Source organism: Panicum virgatum, chromosome 2N (assembly GCF_016808335.1).
Source record: "Panicum virgatum strain AP13 chromosome 2N, P.virgatum_v5, whole genome shotgun sequence".
In the NCBI taxonomy this organism is placed as follows: Eukaryota; Viridiplantae; Streptophyta; class Magnoliopsida; order Poales; family Poaceae; genus Panicum; species Panicum virgatum.
In genome coordinates, this window is record NC_053146.1 from 65,999,192 (window position 1) to 66,017,453 (window position 18,262).

The 18,262-nt window shown below is 48.6% G+C and overlaps 4 protein-coding genes across 24 annotated transcripts; 1 reads left to right on the plus strand and 3 right to left on the minus strand.

Moving 5' to 3' along the window:
• Nucleotides 1-729: 729 nt before the first annotated feature.
• LOC120661890 (protein FIZZY-RELATED 1-like) lies at nt 730-7,243 on the minus strand. 20 transcript variants are annotated; one of them, XR_005670122.1, is made up of 11 exons: nt 5,479-7,243; nt 5,223-5,259; nt 4,060-4,169; nt 3,887-3,980; nt 3,392-3,700; nt 3,137-3,241; nt 1,953-2,028; nt 1,647-1,748; nt 1,515-1,563; nt 1,361-1,429; nt 730-1,269 (listed from the first exon to the last, which is right to left on the minus strand). XR_005670122.1 is itself a non-coding variant. In XM_039940890.1 (6 exons), exons 1-5 carry the CDS (start codon nt 2,478-2,480, stop codon nt 1,407-1,409), a joined length of 273 nt encoding a protein of 90 aa, XP_039796824.1. In that variant the 5' UTR covers nt 2,481-2,540; the 3' UTR covers nt 730-1,205; nt 1,361-1,406. The 20 variants fall into 20 exon arrangements, 2 of the variants coding, with proteins under 2 accessions (XP_039796824.1, XP_039796823.1); XR_005670117.1 differs by having other exon boundaries at nt 3,878-3,980; XR_005670116.1 differs by adding an exon at nt 2,458-2,561 and having other exon boundaries at nt 3,878-3,980; nt 4,060-5,259.
• Nucleotides 7,244-8,681: 1,438 nt separating this feature from the next.
• On the plus strand, nt 8,682-10,068 carry LOC120659001. Its single transcript, XM_039937086.1, has 3 exons — nt 8,682-9,019; nt 9,093-9,105; nt 9,963-10,068. Exons 1-3 carry the CDS (start codon nt 8,754-8,756, stop codon nt 10,023-10,025), a joined length of 342 nt encoding a protein of 113 aa, XP_039793020.1. The 5' UTR covers nt 8,682-8,753; the 3' UTR covers nt 10,026-10,068.
• Nucleotides 10,069-10,581: 513 nt separating this feature from the next.
• Nucleotides 10,582-13,465, minus strand: LOC120659002. Its single transcript, XM_039937087.1, has 4 exons — nt 12,962-13,465; nt 11,632-11,900; nt 11,349-11,548; nt 10,582-11,249 (listed from the first exon to the last, which is right to left on the minus strand). The coding sequence occupies exons 1-4, from the start codon at nt 13,348-13,350 to the stop codon at nt 10,677-10,679; spliced, it is 1,431 nt and encodes a 476-aa protein (XP_039793021.1). The 5' UTR covers nt 13,351-13,465; the 3' UTR covers nt 10,582-10,676.
• A 599-nt stretch (nt 13,466-14,064) lies between these two features.
• On the minus strand, nt 14,065-17,153 carry LOC120661892. 2 transcript variants are annotated; one of them, XM_039940891.1, is made up of 6 exons: nt 16,844-17,147; nt 16,646-16,719; nt 15,856-15,988; nt 15,244-15,261; nt 14,812-15,075; nt 14,065-14,726 (listed from the first exon to the last, which is right to left on the minus strand). In XM_039940891.1, exons 1-6 carry the CDS (start codon nt 16,967-16,969, stop codon nt 14,457-14,459), a joined length of 885 nt encoding a protein of 294 aa, XP_039796825.1. In that variant the 5' UTR covers nt 16,970-17,147; the 3' UTR covers nt 14,065-14,456. The 2 variants fall into 2 exon arrangements, with proteins under 2 accessions (XP_039796825.1, XP_039796826.1); XM_039940892.1 differs by lacking the exon at nt 15,244-15,261 and having other exon boundaries at nt 16,844-17,153.
• Between the last annotated feature and the right edge of the window lie 1,109 nt (nt 17,154-18,262).

The window sequence follows — 18,262 nt, forward strand, 5'->3', positions numbered from 1 at the left end:
TTACGAATTCTTGCATCTGAAAACATTTCGATATGCCATAAGCACTCACAATCTTCAAGCACTTGACCTAAAGGAAAAATATATGTGATTAGAAGGAGCACAATAACACACAACTATATGAGTGCACAAATGCATGTTAATAAACATGATTATAGAAAATTATCCGTGTCCCTTGTCCGCGTCCATCCATCCTCTGCTTGCCATCGCTCCCGCCTCCAACCCCAACCATCCCTTTTCGTCTTCCTCCTTTTACCGGGCTTCGACGCTGCTCCATCTCGATCCACTTTCTCTACCAGCAGCAAAAGGCCATTCTGCTCAAGAAGGCGTTTTAACTCTTCCTCTGCTCAAGAAGGCGTTTTAACTCTTCCAACTGCTACTGGTCAGTGGAGATATTTCCCCATTCCTTCTCCTATCTTCCTCGTGAGATGGGAATAAGTGTGAAAGCTTCGATTTTAGCTAGTGGGGTTCAACCTTGGTTGGTCCAGAACCAATCTAGTTCTTGCAGGACTTCAATTGCTGACATGATTGAGCTGTTAATTGTCTTGAATTATATAGGTTGCCAAGAAGTGACAACTGACAATGCCACCATAGCATGACGCAAGTGTTACCAATGCTGGATCCCCTAATCAAAAGCGTCCTGACACTTTGCAAGCTGAGAATCACTTTACATAAAAAAATTGTTATGCGCTAATAAGCAAAAAGTTCAGCACTGTCTTGACATTCAGGTCATTAAATAATAAACAATCATTTTCTGGTGAATCTTAATATGAAACAAGTGAATTCAGGGCACATCAGCCCTCCTTTTCAAGACAGTAACAATGAATCTGGAATAGATGTATTCTCATTTTACACCATGCCAACATGGTCATCATGAGTTAGTAAGTGTTTTGAATACGTTAGCTGCTAGCAGATTACAGAAACAGCTCCAGGTTTGACTCGCAAAAGGGAGCAAAAACAAGAGGGCATATTCTTATCAATTGGAACAATGCTGATATTCGAAGCCTCAGCAATGTTCACTCCTACAGCACCACTCTGCTCTAAATATGTACACTCCCAGCAAAAGAGCCATGCTTGGATTCGCAAGCCAGTTCATCGCAATGCATCATGCTATCTCAAACATTCGGCTAACTTTGATGGTTGATGACCTGGTGGCATGGGTGTTGCAAATGGAACGATGTCGATGATCATCAACATATACTACAAGCCTGCAATAATCTTATGAGCCAAGTAAATTACTTTTCTCCGATGCAACTTTAAACTGTCAGAACTCTGCAGGACCAGATGAACCAAGCTAAATTAGGAGACTATATGAGAAATGAGATAATGTTTGCAATGAAATCATCTTTCCAGATTTAAGTACCTGAGAGTTTGGAGATGGGAACGCGTTCCAAAACCAGAGTGTTTCATCACCAGCACCAGTAACAATGGTCTATTGATACCAATAGTGGAAGCCAGTGAGAACAAAATATGCTTGGTATATCAAAACACAACTCGGGACAGGTCATCAGACTTACCTATAGCTAGATACAATACTCTGTATGTATGGCCTGTCAAAGTGGCAAGCTGCAAATAGCAAAGGGGAATGGGATTGATACAGGCATAACAGGTATAGAATAACTTAATTTCAGAATAAGCTTGTACCATACCTTAGACATTGTTGGATATCTCCAAACAATTATTTGGTTTTGAGAGTATCCGTGGGTACTAACAAGCTCATTTACATTCTTTGACCACACAAGATTGCAGACCTGTTAAGTCATTTAGCTCTGTCAGTATTTGTAAGCAAACAAGATGTTCAACCGTACCTTGCCCCCAATTCTATACAAACAATTCGCTGCCTTCACAGTGGTTTGAGATATGTCTGTGAACTCCTCAAGAAAATCATTTCCCTGCTGGCCAACATAACAAATTTCTGAAGTGACATAACAGAATGCTATAGGATCATGGGTTACCTTGGATATGTGTACTCCAAGACTTCTATGAGCTCCTGAACACTTGATGCAAATGAAAACACCAAAAGTCATTGATCTGCAAATATCAAAACCATTTGAGTTAGTAACATGCATTACTCAGGTTGTTCATTGTGGCGTAAGAAAGAAGATATTTCTAGCACGAAAAGACCAGTAACACAAAGCATTATCAAATTGTCACATTGGCCTATATATGAATAACAGAATGGCTAGGAGGAGATTGGCACCCAAGCAAGATCTAGGAATTGACCTGGTGGAAGCAGGTTGATACATGGCTGCTCACCTATGACATATGGCCCACTTAGATTTTTTACATTTTTAGCTTTCCAGCTCACGTAAAGCAGAAATAGGAACATGCAATTCAATGCTTCTGTCAAGTGAACCGATATGCGATGTTTTTCAAAATGATGCATAAATGAACATAATTAGAGTTTTATTGGCATTTAAATGGCATCAAACCATGAAATTTAGTAGAACACAACATTACTTCAGACTCAAATACAACTGCATCTCCTTGTTCAGTACAACAATTCTTGGATTGCGAGTTGTCTAAGATAGTCCAAGGTCTCCAAACCTTTTACCCGCACTTCACTGGAATGTGAAAGCATGTTTCAGGGCATTGATTATTTTTCTTCCAAAATTATATCATGTGATAAAATAATGAATTTTCAGGGGAACGACAACAATCTATGCTGGTTATTACAAGCAAAGCAATTGTTTACTAAACTGTACACTGAAATCAACAAGCTAACCAACCCTTTTAATCAGCATCCCTTTAATCAACAAAAGCCCTTAATATTTATATATATTACCAGCAGAGCCCATGTGTGGCACGCACATGTTTTTATATATTATATTATTCATCTGAAATAAAGATGTTAATTTTCACAAATTATGTATCTAATTTCACACTGAAATAATCAGATCTCCAAGACATTCTGGGCAGTAGTATAACTGCAATGTAGAACAAAAAGTTTAAGTTCAGGTGAGTACTTGAAGTTGCACTCAGAGCTGATAGTATCCCTTAGAAGGAATGCAGCAAGTACCCTTCCCAGCCCAAAAAGAGTTGAATCTGAAGGAAGTTTTTGGTCACTGGAACAACATACTGCCCAGTCTTCACATACTGCCCAATAAAGCAAACAACTAACATTAAATGTCTTACATACCAGAAAATCTTTGCAGAATCACATTAAATGCATTGCCCAGTCTTCACATTAAATATGAAAATCTCGTTGAAGCCAAAGAACATAATTGTCAGCTCCATGGAAGATCTACAACATAAGGCAAAAGAGAAATGTGCGTATTTAGGATGCCTTACAGTGTATCTTCTATTTTAGGCTTTGTAATTAAGTGGCAAATAAATGCAGTAAAGGAAAGAAAAATCAATTTGTTGCCATCAGGATGTCCTACAGCATATATACCTCTAATGCATATCCAGATAGAACAACTGAGTTACATTTCAATGCCAACGCGCCTGCGGCGCAGTGGTGCGCACTCCCGTCGTGGAGGCCACCCGCACGGGTTCGATTCCCAGTCTGGGATCGCTCGGGTGTGGCACCGGGGATTTTCCCTAGAGGGGTGCCGGGGGGTGTGTGTGTGCGTGTGTATAGGTGTGTGTGCATGTGTGATCCCCGGTAGGCGCGTCCTCAGACTTCCCAGCAGCCCATCTGCGTTGAGCGCGCGGTCAGCGTGGGTGCCCAACATGAGTTCTTACATGCCGGCCAGTGCTCCTGGCAATGTTCAAAAAAAAAAACATTTCAATGGAATGTAAATAGAATTCATTGCATCATGCATCTTTGCTTGTACTGTAATAGAGCTTAAAGGCTTCTTATATTGAAAGAGTGGACTACAGAGGCTGAGTGTTTTGCAGTGAACATGCACATTCATTATAAAGACGTGTTACATACTTATCTTACACATTGAAGGATTGGGAAACACTGGACGTAGCATGCCCATCACATCATGCAATGCAACTGTGTCTATCAAATAATCTTCCTTCTGGGTAGAGTTCTAAAATAGAATAATTCAACATTAAAAAATAACAAACTTATAAAGAATAGAATGTGCATTACTGACTATCAGTAATTACCTGCATTAGTGCAGTATATCCTAGGAAGGACCGAAAACTATGCTGTTCTGTATCAACAGCCAAAGCCTTTTCCTCGCCCAAGAATCTTGTCAAATGCTCCAGTTGAGCATCTGTATCAACCCAATTATATGGAGCACTCATTTTTGGGCATTGGTCACCCAGCATAAAGCTATGCAAACCCTGGCTTGTTTAGCAAAGATGGGATTTCCTTCTCGAATGGGTGGACTCGTTGTGATGATACGATATCAATTAAAATGGACTGTCAGAACCATTAAAATCATGGCACCATTTGACATACAATCCTATGAACAATCAGTATTCAATATGCTAGATACGCAAATTTCATATCCGACGGCAAAGCCAAAACTTATGCACTCAACCATCCAGCTTAGCACCTTCGCTAGCTTTACATCCCCTTTGCTACTAATTCCTAATTATGGCTCAAGTTTCTCAAGTAAAATAGACAGAAAGTGCAGTACAAATATCCAAGTTACTTGCGCCAAGATTTCCAGAGTCCAAACCATGAGAAACAATTACTGTTTCAAATGATATCAGCAACAACCTATAGTCTTATGTTAAGGGCATGGCCTGGAGCCCTCTTGCAAGGCTATAACACTATGGCATTTTTCCAATACGTTCATCACTGAAGTAGCATAAATGAATAAATAGAAGCACACAATAGACCATCATTTATATACTTATAAATGGGATGTGGTGATCATAGAATGTGCCAACAACAGGAAAAACTGGCCAGAGGCCACCCAAATGAAACATCAGACTTAATCCTGCATGCGTGGCTACAAGAATATGCAATCAGCTCTGCAGGTATTCCCTTGGATTTCCTAGACAAGCTCGGTAGAACCTTGCCCTGAAGTGTTCAACGAAATTCCCCAGCGACAGCAAATCGACATGAAACTGCATTCCTCTAATCCTCTTCTAGCCTCCCGGTGCAAAGAACAGAGAGGAAATATCAAAAACCCATGAATTATATGACTAAGCATGTCCAAACCTACTATATGCAATAATGATTTCAATCTGCTAAAGGAAGAAAAATATCACTGCCATGTATATATGAACAGATTATAGGCATGGACATATACTCAGATTGATGGAGTGCAGTAATGGAAAGAACAAAAAAGTGAACCAAGAAAACTGATGCTCACCTCGAAACCAATCAGGACCTCAGATCCGGTCCAATCACTGCAAGATTGTGACGAACAAGAGAGAGATTGAAGACATTTGCATCAGTTAACAGGATTACAGGAATAAGAAATAGAGAGAAAAGACAGGGGATATGAGAGAAGCGGAAGGCAAACTGAGACATCAGCACTGCGAGAATCAAAACGGGAGAGAGAGAGAGAGAGAGAGAGAGGGAGGCGGCTCCGCACGGTTCTTGCGCTGCCGTCTCGTTCGCTGCACCTGGAGGCGGGGCCCAGCATCGGTTGTTCGCAGGGTCACGGCGTGTGGCACGACGGCGGCAGGAGCCCGCAGCCGGCGCGTGTCACGGCGGAGCCCGGAGCCTGCCGGAGGCCGCTGCCGGCGCGCGTCACGCTAGCGGCCGGAGCCCGCAGCTGGCCCGCGTATCACGAGCCCGCAGCGGGGCACGGTGGCGGCAGGAGCCTGCAACCGGCACGCGCGGGGCACAGCGGCGCCAGGAGCCCGCAGCGGGCACGGCGGCGCCAGGAACCCGCAGCGGGCGCCAGGAGGGAATAGGGAACAGGGAGGGGATGCCATCCTGAATCAGCGCAGATGGATGGATAGGGCCAGGGCATGCTTCCGTCGGAGGGGCGGCGGGGAAGGAGAGCTGGGAAGGCAGGAGGCGTGATTGGCGGGCGGAATTGGACGCGGTGCCATGGCGGCGCGGGGATTGTGAGCTGGGAAGGCAGGAGCCCCGCCTGGCGAGGGCCGCCGGTGGCCATGGCGGCGCGGGGATGGTGGCTCTCGCGCTCGCCGCCGCAGCGCTCCGCCGCGGCCGCCTAGCTCCATGAGCAGAGGTGGCGGCCGTCTCGCCGCGCGGCCGGCCATGGCCCCACGCCGGCGACGGAGGAGGGAGGAGGGAGAAGAGAGGAGGAGGAGGGAGGAGGGCGGTCTGCGCCGCCACCGCGAGGGCCGCGCTCTGCTCCCTGCTCTCTGCCGCGCGCGCCCTTGCTCCTCCGCCCCTGCTCCGCCCGCGGACGAGCTCGAGCCCCGCCGCCGCGGGCGGAGCTCGAGCGCCACCGCCACGCCCGGACGGAGGAGGGAGGAGGCGATGGCGGCCGGATTCGTCGAGGCCGCCGAGGGGGCCGGCCACCGCGGCGCGCGCGCGAGTAGAGGAAGCGCCGACGAGGAGGGGGGCGCCGCGGGGAAGAAGCAGTGAGGAGGTGCGCGGCGGTGCGGCCCGCGGACCGAGCCCGCGCCGGGGGCTGGGCCCCTGCTCCACCGCGCCGAGGTCCAGGGGGCGGCGGCGAGCTCCATGGCCCGCGCGCCCATCCCGGCCCTGGAGGAGGGGGCCGAGCTGCCCCGCGGAGCCTGCTCCACCCTGCCATGGCCGCCTGGACTCGCCGAGGCCGCCCCGCCATGGCCGCCGGCGGAGGCCGCCGCGCCCTGCCTCGCCATGGGCCGCTGCCAAGCCTCGCCAAGCAGGGGAGGGGCTCCTGGATCCGGCCGGCGGAGGGAGCAGCGAGGAGGAGGGGCTCCTGGATCCAGCCGGCGCCGGAGCTTGAGGGCCGCCGAGGGCCATGGCCGCCGCGACGCCGGGCCGCCGAGCTCGATGGATGGAGGAGAGAGGGGGGGTTGGACGGGGCGGATGGATGGAGGGGGGTTGGACGCCGCGACAGGGGAGCGTCGAGCTCGAGTGCCGCCGGGATTGGCCACGGACGGAGCTCGAGCGTGGGATGGCCGGAGCTCCGGGGAGGGGTGCGCCGGCGAGGGATGCCAGAGGAGGCCCGCCACCTGGGGACAGGTGAGCCGCGGCGAGCTCGGCCGCCGCCCCGCGCGGGCGTCCGCGTCGAGCCGCGGCGAGCTCTGCCGCCGCCCTGCGTGGGCGTCCCCGGCGAGCCGTCCACAGGGAGGGAGGGAGGAGAAGGGAGCAGGAGGGGGCGGCGCGCCGGCGGGAGGGCGCAGGAGAGGGGGCGGCGTGCCGGCGGGGGGAGCAGGGGAGGAGAACGAGAGAGAGAGAGCGGGGGGAGAGAGAGGACGCCGACGGGGTAAAAAAAATCTGATATGTGGGCTGTCTGCTGGTTGATGCCTTGATGGTATAGAATGGAGATATAGAGAGTGAACGGGTGCAGCAAAACTGAATATAGAGAGGAGAATTTCGATGACCAGACATGAATATTCTTTTTCGAGAGTGAATTTGAAGAGTGACGAGTGCGGAGAGCCTCGGGGCTAGGTCGAACATGGAGGATCATCAGAAACTCCTACAGTCTCATAAGGCCGTGCTTGAGAGGGCTCTTGAAAGGGGCGGAGCTGTAGCCGGAGCATGTGAGAAACTCCTACAGTCTCATAAGGCCGTGTTTGAGAGGGCTCTTGAAAGGGGCGGAGCTGTAGCCGGAGCATGTGAAACCATATTTTGTGGCTCCACCAGTTCCACTGGAGCACCTCAAAAAAGAGCTCTGGCTCTCACAAAACGCACCCTGGAGCCGCTGGTGGAGCATCCGTTTGGTGCGGCTCCTATAGGAGTTGCGGGTAGAGCCGGAGCTAGAGCCGCACCAAACAAGCTCTAAGGGCATGTTTGGCATGGCTCCGGCTCTTCCAAAAACAGCTCCGGCTCCGGCTCCTCAAATGGAGCGGCTTCTCTGGTGGAGTTAGAGCCGTTTTAGAAAATGTTTGGCAAAACAGCTTCACTTGTTAGATTGATGTGTAAGCCGCGTGAAGCCACGATTTCGGCCCCGTTTGGCACGGCTCTTGGGAGGGCTTCATGAGCGGCTTCACCGATTAAAACAAATGTTTGGGAGGGCTTCACCTGGAGCCGCTCCTGAAGCCGCTCCAGAAACCCTCCGAAACCCTCCGAAACACATTGAGTGACATTTCAAGGTGACATTGAGTCAATGGATATATGAAAATATCACCGAATCTCAATCCGTCTCCTACGGCTTGCGCCCGCCAATGGCTGCTCCATGGGAAGAGACCGCCACAGGAAGATGACAAGCTCGCAACGGCCTGTTGCGCTTAGGCTTCCTCCAATGGTTCCCCCCATCCAACTCCCCCTAAATGTATTTTTTATTATTTTTACTACCTCTCCCTAAAAGATTCCTCCCCCTATAATTCCTCCTCTCCAACCATTCTCTCTATACATTCCCCCTAAACCAACTACCATCATTTTGTATTCATTTGAACTTCTCATTCGAAACAACATATATGGACTATACGCGATGCGTATTGGTATAAATGAACAGTACCAATTTTAATTCAGGCATGCATTTTAATATTGGCGTTACAATTAATTTGTCATTAATTTTTAATTCCTATTAAAATGTAATTATTTAATTCAAAGGCTTGAGGTCGAAGAATCGTACCAGTTCTGCTGTGCATTTGTCATGATACGGGAGTAGCTTGTGTTAGAAGGAAGTCGGAGGCTTGTGACAGAAGCTTGGCTGAATCTTGCGGAGGAAGATTCTTCCATCGCAAGCTTCTAGCGCTATATAATCGACGCTGGGCAACCCAAATGTATTGACCCACTCAGTTGATCCTATCTGTTGTGAACCACAAACACTATGGCGGATGACAACCTCACCACCGCCGCGATCTTCCAGTGGGTGAGTAGTAGTAGAGCTAGGCTACTGATTGACGATGATGACGACACCACCGTCGTCGGTCACATGATCCACGAAGAAGAAGCAAGGCGCCGGGAAGGCGGGAGGCGTGGTTCCGTTCCCGGTCACATCGTGATCGACCGGGAACATGGTTCTGGGCATGCAAGGATCATGGCGGACTACTTTGTAGAGAACCCGGTGTACACTGATGCTCAATTCCGCCGCCGGTACTTGTCATTTTTTGTTCTCGTTGTCCGTAGGGGGAAAAGGTTTGTTTGCTGACTCATGCTATTTGTGTAGGTACCGAATGAGGCGTGCCTTGTTCCTTCGCATCATGGAAAGCGTGACGGCGAGGGACCCTTGGTTCTCTTGCCGGCCTGATGCGACGGGAAAATGGGTCTATCCCCGTTCCAGAAGTGCATCGCGCCATTACGCATCCTGGCGTACGGTGTTCCGGCCGATGCGGTTGACGAGTATGTGCGCATCGCAGAGTCCACCTCGTTGGAGGCTCTGAATCGGTTTTGCGCAGCGGTGATTGAGCTCTTTGAGGAGCAGTACCTCCGCGCACCTACTGCGACGGATGTCGCGGCTCTCCTTGCATTCAACAGCACTCGTGGGTTTCCGGGTATGTTGGGGGAGCATAGATTGCATGCATTGGGAGTGGAAGAACTGCCCAACCGCTTGGAAGGGCATGTTCACTGGCCGTGGGAAGCAAGCCTCGATGGTGCTAGAGGCAGTGGCTTCCCATGATCTATGGATATGGCATGCATATTTTGGGATGCCCGGTAGTAACAATGATATCAATGTGCTGCATAGGTCCCCTCTATTTCGTAGGCAGATTAGGGATGAGGCACCCCCCGTGCACTTCACCGTAAATGGCAACACCTACAATATGGGGTACTACCTAGCAGATGGGATTTACCCTGATTGGCCAGCTTTTCTTAAAACTGTTCGTCACCCCATGACGAACAAAGATTGTCGGTTCGCCCAGGTTCAGGAGGGGGCACGCAAGGACATCGAGCGTGCTTTCGGAGTTTTGCAGGTTCGGTGGGGGATCATTCGTGGACCTGCTTACGGTTGGGACCGGTACAGGCTCAAGAACATCATGATGGCGTGCATCATCTTGCACAATATGATAATTGATGACGAGCGCGGTGAGAACCTACCGTACGTGTACGACAGCAATGGTCCACCGGTGCAGCCTTTCAGGTCTGGTACTCGCGAGCAGACTGATTTCATCGCGGCCCACCATAGGCTACGTGACCGTGACACGGCATACAAGCTCAAGCGCGACCACATCGAGCATATTTGGTCCTTGTTTGGGTCTTCTTAGCTGTATGATGTCTGCTAGTTCCTTCGGATTTACATATGAAGTACCTTAGGCTTGTATTTGAATAATGTAGTCATCTGTTGTCTTCATGTTGAGAGTAGATGTTCCATGTGTTTGTTACGTTTGAAGTTGTTATGTACTTTTCCGAATTGTCTTAAGACCTTATGAATGCAAGTCGCGTGTTTATTGTCATTCATGTTTTAACATTACCAACACAGAGAAAATGGGGAGGGAGAGAGAGATACTGCAGCCTGCAGGGCAGGGAGGGCGCCCTCCCCTTGCGCTGACCAGGGGGCTGCTAGTGTGTGTACTCAAGAAGAAGCACGTATAAACGTAGTAGATAGAAAAGCGTGGACTCACACACTAAAAAGTTGAAAACAATATGTAGTAGTTTGCAACATATAGCAAGTCCGAACTAAAAAGTTGACAACATCAGGACGTAGTTCACAGTACAACACGGGTCCAAATGAAATAGTTCAGAACAAATCCAACGACAAAGCCCGGTGCAAGTCATAGTAGTTCACACACTGCAGTAGTAAAAGTAATAGAACAATCTACGGAGCATCTTTGTTGCGTGCACCCCACCGCTGTAAAATCTCTCGCTGCATTGCCTCGTACAGGACACGCTGTCTGGGATTGCAAGTGGTCAGGTCAATAGAAATGATGCGCTCGTCCCGTAACTCCTGCTCCCGGGCATCTTTTTTCTTCTTCAACTCAATGTGCTCTTCCTGAATGGTAACCAGCCGGTCCATTTTGCTTGCCACAGAACCGTCAAATGTCCTGATCAAGTCCATCTTCTGGATGTGCATTGCAGACAGCATAGAAGAGAACTCGGACCCTGCATCACTAGGAGACCCACTGGAGCAAGTCCGTTTGCCTGACCTCGAAATGTCCCTCCCCGGAGGCCTCTTGAAAGTACCAATCTGACTCTCGCTCCCGGCTTCCCCACATCCAGATTCTGTGAGATCGATGGGCGCATTAACATCTTCGGGGACCCGACCTCGGTCCAGCTTTCCACGGTTGTTTAGGTCCATCCACTTAGGTTCGTTGCGAAGCATCTCCCAGCAGTGGATCGTGCTGAACGGCCTATCTTCGAGACTATTGTACAACTCAATGGCTGCTGCGATCTGCACCAAAATGAAAAAAACAGTAAGCAAGTACCAAGGGTCATATTGACAAGTAAGTTCATGATAAGCATTACAAACAAAGGGTTATAGAAATCTGACCTTGTCCATATCGCTGTAGCCACTGCGCCTCTCATTAAGGACATTGTTGTAGTGGCTCTCAAACTTATTTGCTTGTTCCTTAATATCAGACCAGCGACCCTCAAGGCTGCGAAGGGAGCGGATAGGGTAGATGGGCCCTTTATGGGCATTGTAGTTCCGTTCAATGGCCTTCCAAAATGAAGCCTTGCGCTGGCCCGCGCCTGGAACATACCCATACATGAGAAACACATGGTTAGTCCTTTAAAAAATGTGCAGCTGAAACAAATTCACATTGACACATCACCTTTAACTGCATCCAAGCTCACATTGAGCCAGCTGGACACTAGGTTTTTGTCTTCCTCGATTGAAAAGTTGTTTTGCTTCGGTCTGGACACAATTTTCTTGCGCGCCTTCCCCGAACCACCTTGGCTGGAACCGGGCTGAAAGGCCGGACTACCAGCTGCTGCACCCGGTGCTTCAAAATTAATATTGAGCATGTCTTGATAAGGTGTGTTGGAGGGACCAGAGAGGTCCGGGAGGCCCGTCTGGAAGTCCCACCCGCCATCCATGGCCCTGGACAAGAAGCATGCCAAGCGTTGATGACAAAAACAGGATTGGTCAGCCATTATGAGATGCAAAAGGAACCAAGATATCTCACAGTTAACATAGCGCAAGCATGTTAACCAGGAAAACATAAGCAGCAGCACAAATATCTCACAAATAACATTGCACATATAAATCACAGCCGAAACGAAACATAATACATGCCCGAGTAGAAGCAGTTCCTTCGATGCAAAGCAGTTTTAGTAACCTAGCAGGCTGTGCTTATGATCTGTCTATGATCTAATCTACCAAAAAAAATCAGTATTATCAACAAAATTCAATACTGTCAAGACCACACTCATTGAAGGGGTTTAGGCTGTCATATTAAATTCAGTACTATGATGTTATCTGTCAAAAACAATAAGAAGAACTTAAAATGTAACATTTTAATTGCATACTGTACTAACATGGATGCAGAGTAACAAAAAGATTGGAAAATTACTAGTTATGATAAGTTACAATCATAATTATTGATCTAGCCGACATAACTGAACAACATGTTGGGGTGCATTGCTAAAGAATCATTGCAATTTCCAAAGCCGTGCATAATTACTAGAAATTTCTTTCCCAACCCATCTATTCCCCCTACAAATAGACATCGAAATACCAAGACAAAGATTCCTATATGCAACTGCCGTGCAGATCAATGAAGGAACATTAACAATCGCTGCATATTTCTATCACAGTACAAGGAAAAATTATTTGCAATTCATAGGACTCATAACACTACAGAGAACAAATGAGCTCACAAGTTTCCCTAGATCAGTACCTAGAGATCTACATGTTCATGTGCTGGATTTTTCCAAGAACGTAATCAAAGGTCAATAAACTAAATCAGTCCCTAGATCTACATGTTCTTGGATTTTTCCAAAAACGTAAATCAGTCCCTAGATCAAAGCTAAATCAGTCCCTAGATCTAGGATCCGTTCCCCATTTAGGTTGCAAAATCAAAGGTCAATAAAGTGGAATCAACGCCAACTGCAGAGCACCATGGAGATTTTCGGAAAACGAAAGTTGCAGCGGAGACTTACCTTGCAGATCGGGCCTTCTTCGGGGGAGGCTTCGGCGACGAGCTCTGCGACCGCCGCCGGATGCCGCCACTCCGCTTCTTCCCCCGGTTTCCGGATCTGCTTCCCGCGCGCGACGAGCTCCTGGATTTTCCCCCGCTAGGCCGGCCCTCCACGCCCGCCACCTCGCCGGACCTCCCGCCGCACCCGCCGACCAGATCTACCGCCACCACCTCACCCACCTCGCTCCCCGCCTCCAGCTTCGCGGATCCGACCTCCCGTGGGCCAGCCAAACGGCCGGCGCCCCAGACTTCCCCGCCGCCGCCGCGCGCGTCCACGGGCTCGCTCCCTGCGCGCGAGAGAGGGAGGTTGCAACGGCTCGCGCGTCCAGGGACGCCGAGCTCCCTCCACATTTGCAAAGGCCAAGCCGCTCACCGGATGGGGGGGGGGCGATGTGGGGTGTCCCGTTGGAGTGTACCCGGGGAGGACTGTGCACGGTATGTGGGGGGAGGGGGCCGTTTTCCGTGTCCCGTTGGAGGTAGCCTTACGCTCCCAGTTCCCTCGTACAGAAGCAGCGATGGTGGTGGACAGGTGGTGCAGCTCCTCACAATTTTAGGGGGTGTTTAGATTGAGGGACTTCAAAAAAGTCCTAGGGACTTTTTAGTATTTAGAAGTATTAAATAAATATTAATTATAAAACTAACTGCAGAACCCTGGGGCTAAACTGCGAGACGAATCTAATGATGTATCTTAATCTATGATTAGCGAATGGTTACTGTAGCATCACTGTAGCCAATCATCGATTAATTAGGCTCATTAGATTCGTCTCGCGAAAAAGCACTCAGCTGTCAAAAAACATTTATAAACAGATTTTATTTAATAATATAAAATAGTAAGATTCCTTTTGATGTGATAGGGACTTTTGGAAAAAGTCCTGGAGCCAAACAGGCCCTTAGTAATGGAATTAGGTGCTGCTGACAGGCAGCAGTCAAGGGACCATCCATCCCCATCGTCGTGACCTACCAACAGAGACGCTTCATGCAACTGAAAGTAGAGAATCGAGAAGACGAGAAAAAAAAACAGCAGCTCCAGCACAAATAGTAAAGGATGGTCATCCAGGCAGCAGCTGAGAGTCACGGAATCAGACAATGCAACACTAGGTTGTTGTTACATCAGGTACGCCACGCCATGGCCCATGGGCACGACCGACCAGCCAACCAACAAAGCGCAAACCAAATCATCAATGTTAAATTAGAGACAAGACAACCATCGTTGCTGTCGCACCCACACACCACCACCATCAGAGGTGGATTAACAACGATCACGAGAATACCCTGGCGCGAAGTCGCGTGAAACAGGAAAGCAAACCGGCGGTTCCAATCGATCAGTCCTTGGGGGAAGAGAGAGAAAAAAAGAAGAAACTCCTAGGAACGGCGACGGCGACGAGGAGGAAATGAATGAGGTAGGGGCTGCTATGTCCATCAGGTTGTTATTGTAGCTTCTGCAGCAGCTGCTGCTGTTAGACCAGCGCGATGCTGCTCTCGCCGCCGGGCGGCTTGCGGATCCCGCCCAGGTAGTCCCGGGAAGGGGCCTTCCCGTCCGCGAAGATGTCGCTGCCGGTCATCTCCTTCAGCTTCGCCGTGCTCAGGTGCTTCTCCGCCGTCCCGGGGACGTCGTCCCCCTTGAAAATGCCATTGCCAGTCAGGTCGCTGAACTTCTTCGTGGGGATCTTCTTTGCCGTCTTCACCACGCTGTCTTCGTCGGCTTCACCAAACTTGAAGTTGCTTACCTGTTGGGCGAACAACAAACAAACAGTAAGCCACACTACTTTTGTGTAGCTGAGTTATGAACGAAACGGGTTGAGAGATCAGGACATATGCGTTTTTGCCCGGTGTCTGCGAGGTTGAGCCGTTCTCCGAGTTGCGTGGCCGCGGATCTTCTGGAGGAGCAAAGATGTCGTGGCCGCTGAGCTCCTTGGATTTCAAGTCAGATATCTGCTTCTTCATCTTGCTGTCATCCTCGCTCAGAAGGGTGCCACTTAGCTCACGCTGCTTTGCCACCTCAGCTATGGAAGTCGGCTTCTTTGGAGAAATGCTTTCTTCCTCAGCAAATGAGATGTGGCTTATAGTACTAATTGCCTGTATAGACAAAAACACAGCAGGATTAGTCTATCTGTGCAAGTGTGTTCCAGCTATAAATACAGTTAAAAATATATCAAATCAATTGATACTCATCCTTTCACTTTGGAGGCAACATCAAGATTGTTATGGACTAGAAACTTGCTGAAGTATGCATGCCGCACTTACCCCCCCAAAAAATGCATGCTGATGCCCTCAAAAAAAAAAAGAGTGGCTGAGCAGTTGTGGACAAATTCAGTTCCAATAGCTAGCTATGCAGGAAAAAAAATTGAAACTTGCTGTGATCTATATGTTTTGGAACTTAATCAAGGAATGTTGTGTATTGACACTTTAGGGAACAAAAGGTGCCAAAAGTAGATGAGTACCTGTAAGTCTTATTTGTCTATCAATCAAAGTTCTGAATATTTCCTTCAGATCTTACCAATCAAAATGTTCAGTTCTATCACAAGCAAAGACTCACCAACCAGTGGTTATACAAACTAATAATGCTTGCCCAAACTATTCACGCAAGATTCATCCCAACTACCTCTGACTCTTAGGAGAGGTATAACATTTAACAAGTTTCATCATAACAACAAGATGATTCATCCATAGCATTCTAAGTGTTTGGCAAAGCAAGAATTTAAATCAAGTTCTTCACCACAAAAAATCAACACGATGATCTGAAAATAAAAAATGTACTATAAACACTGCAGCATTGCCAACTGACATCACACATTCACACCAAAATAAAAGGAAATAAGCCTACATAGTCCTTTTCAAAAAATCAGAAAGCAATACCTGGTAGTTCTTTGGAGCCGTTCGGATGGGAGTTGCAGAGGCATTGGCGGATTCATCTTCTTCAACCTCGCCTCCAGCTGCAAATATGCCACTTCCTGTCATCTCCTTCCACTTGGGAGCAGAGCATGGTTTCCTGAAGGAAGAAAAAATAGTTTGGTGAATCACAGCTAGAATAATCTGAAATCTGAATAATCCATATAACTATGACGATTTGCAAAAGTTGCCGAAACCTACGCAAATCAGGAGCCTTGTAAAGTTGTGATCAACAGAAATTCATCAGTAGTGCTGAAAGCAAGATTACATATTTAAACAGTGCAGGTGACCTCCAAGGAAACTCTTTGTGTGTGTTAATGTGTTTTATATAACTCATCTTCAACAAACCTTAAGGGTAGCATTTTGAAATCTATGGTCAGATTTCAAGATTCCAACATAGTTGGTGAGATGGCAATTACATGAACATCTAAACCATGTCCTACAGTACAATATACTGCTAGCAATTCCTTTTCTCGAGCCTATAGAGCAGAACTAAAGACAGAACTCACAAAAAGAAGAGAGTTTTAAATCGGCGCGCATATCTCGCGAAACGAGCTATTAAACCTCAAATCCAGCGGACTTGTCTACTCGCCTCTTTACAGATTAATGACTGAAACCTTAAAATTTGAATCTTTCCGAAAGTTGTGGCCGTAAATCTCGGGAGATCTAATCGCCAAGGCGAAAAACTCGTCATCAGCCAGCGGAGTAAGAACAGAGCACCAAAAGAATCTCGCAGGGTAAACGCTCGGAAGCTCACCTCTTGTTGAGGCTCTCGGCCTCCTCCTCGGTCACCTGGCCGCCGAACACCACTTTCCTGACCGCCTCCGACGGCTGCGCCGAACAGGGAACAGAGAAAAAAAAAGTTCAGACAAGTCGAACACACTGCTCCTTCAACAATGACGACGGAGGCTGGTAGCCCCCGCGGCGCCCCGTGGGGTACCGGAGGACCGCTCACCTGGTGCGGCCGGCGGTTGGGCGGCGGCGTGGCCCCGGCGAACGGCTCCTGCGGCGCCCCCTCCGGCCAGATCAGCAGGTCCGCCGTCGACGTGTGGGACTTCCTCACGGGCGCCGGCCTCTCCATGCCGCCCTCTCCCTTCGCACAGCCTTCTCTCCTTCACACTCCTGCCGGGGACGGCTGCGTTTCTCTCTCTAGCTCGCTCGGCTGGGAGGAGCCGGGGCTTTCTCTCTCTAAAAAGGCAAGGGCGAGGTGAGGTGGGAGAGAGTGGAGTGTGGAGTCGGATGGAAGGAAGGTGATGGGTCGCTGTGCGGGTGTTCACGGCCCCCACCCTTTTTTAAAGACCCCACCCGCGCCCACCGGCCACACACCCACCCACCCTCCCCGCAGCCGATGACAGGAGGGCCCGCGCGTCGGCGGGGCCCCCCCGCGAGCCGCTGCCCGGCGGGGCCCGCGGCCGAGGGGGGGGGGGTTGACCGTGTGACGAGACGGGGGCCGGCCGCGGCGTCCGTAACGATCGCGTCGCGACGCCGTGCGCTACGCGTCCTGCGGCCTGCGCTGCGCCCGTCAGTATTTGAAATTTTGAACGCGTGCAGGCGGCACGCACGGAACGGCCGGATCGACCCGTAACGGTCGCCGGTTTTCTCTCCTGTCTGTTTTGTCAGCCAACGGGTAGGAGCAGCAGCAGGAGTAGGCTGACAAGTCAAGAATGTTGTAGATCTTGGGCCGTGTTTGGTTGCGCTCTGTAAAGTTTTTGAAAAGACATCTTTCTATATTTGAAGTACTAAACATAGATTATTCACAAAAATAATTACAAAACTCGTCTGTAAATCGCGAGACGAATCTAATGAGCCTAATTAATCCGTCATTAGAGGTTGTTTACTGTAGCATTACTGTAGCAATTTAGCATCTGATTACAGTCTAATTAGGTTCATTAGATTCGTCTCGCCATTTACAGACAGCAGTAGCAATGCGTTTTTTATTTCGTCTAGATTTAAGTCTCTATGTAGGTGTCGGAAAAAAAATTTGGAATTTGGAAGTTTGCAACCAAACACGGGCTTGGCCCCGTTTAGATCACACCCATAAATCCGTAAACACAAAAAAATATCACAACGAATGTTTTGACATATATATGGAGTACTAAATGAAGTCTATTTACGAAATTTTTTGCATGTATGAGTTGTAAATCGCGAGACAAATCTAATGAGCCTACTTAATCCATGATTTGCAACAGTGATACTACAGTAATCATCCGCTAATTATTAATTAATTATGAATTAATTAGCATCATTAGATTCGTCTCGCGATTTACAACCCATCTGTGCAAAAAGTTTTATAAATAGACTTCATTTAGTACTTCAAATTAACAAAATTCCAACACAAAAATTTTTGCACGTGGAACTAAACACGGTCCTTGTA

Excerpts from the sequence above, each read along its gene's own strand:
- LOC120661890 (XM_039940890.1), bottom strand. The coding sequence starts at position 2,480 with ATGCAGTTGTATTTGAGTCTGAA. Across the intron at positions 2,029-2,457 it reads CAGTTGTATTTGAGTCTGAA|ATCAATGACTTTTGGTGTTT; the intron begins GTAATGTTGTGT and ends TGATATTTGCAG. Across the intron at positions 1,749-1,952 it reads TTGGAGTACACATATCCAAG|GTCTGCAATCTTGTGTGGTC; the intron begins GTAACCCATGAT and ends ATGACTTAACAG.
- LOC120659001 (XM_039937086.1), top strand. The coding sequence starts at position 8,754 with ATGGCGGATGACAACCTCACCACCGCCGCGATCTTCCAGTGGGTGAGT.
- LOC120659002 (XM_039937087.1), bottom strand. The coding sequence starts at position 13,350 with ATGTGGAGGGAGCTCGGCGTCCCTGGACGCGCGAGCCGTTGCAACCTC. Across the intron at positions 11,901-12,961 it reads AAGAAGGCCCGATCTGCAAG|GGCCATGGATGGCGGGTGGG; the intron begins GTAAGTCTCCGC and ends CTTCTTGTCCAG. Across the intron at positions 11,549-11,631 it reads GAGCTTGGATGCAGTTAAAG|GCGCGGGCCAGCGCAAGGCT; the intron begins GTGATGTGTCAA and ends GGTATGTTCCAG.
- LOC120661892 (XM_039940891.1), bottom strand. The coding sequence starts at position 16,969 with ATGGAGAGGCCGGCGCCCGTGAGGAAGTCCCACACGTCGACGGCGGAC. Across the intron at positions 15,989-16,645 it reads GCCGAGAGCCTCAACAAGAG|GAAACCATGCTCTGCTCCCA; the intron begins GTGAGCTTCCGA and ends TTCTTCCTTCAG. Across the intron at positions 14,727-14,811 it reads CACCGGGCAAAAACGCATAT|GTAAGCAACTTCAAGTTTGG; the intron begins GTCCTGATCTCT and ends TTCGCCCAACAG.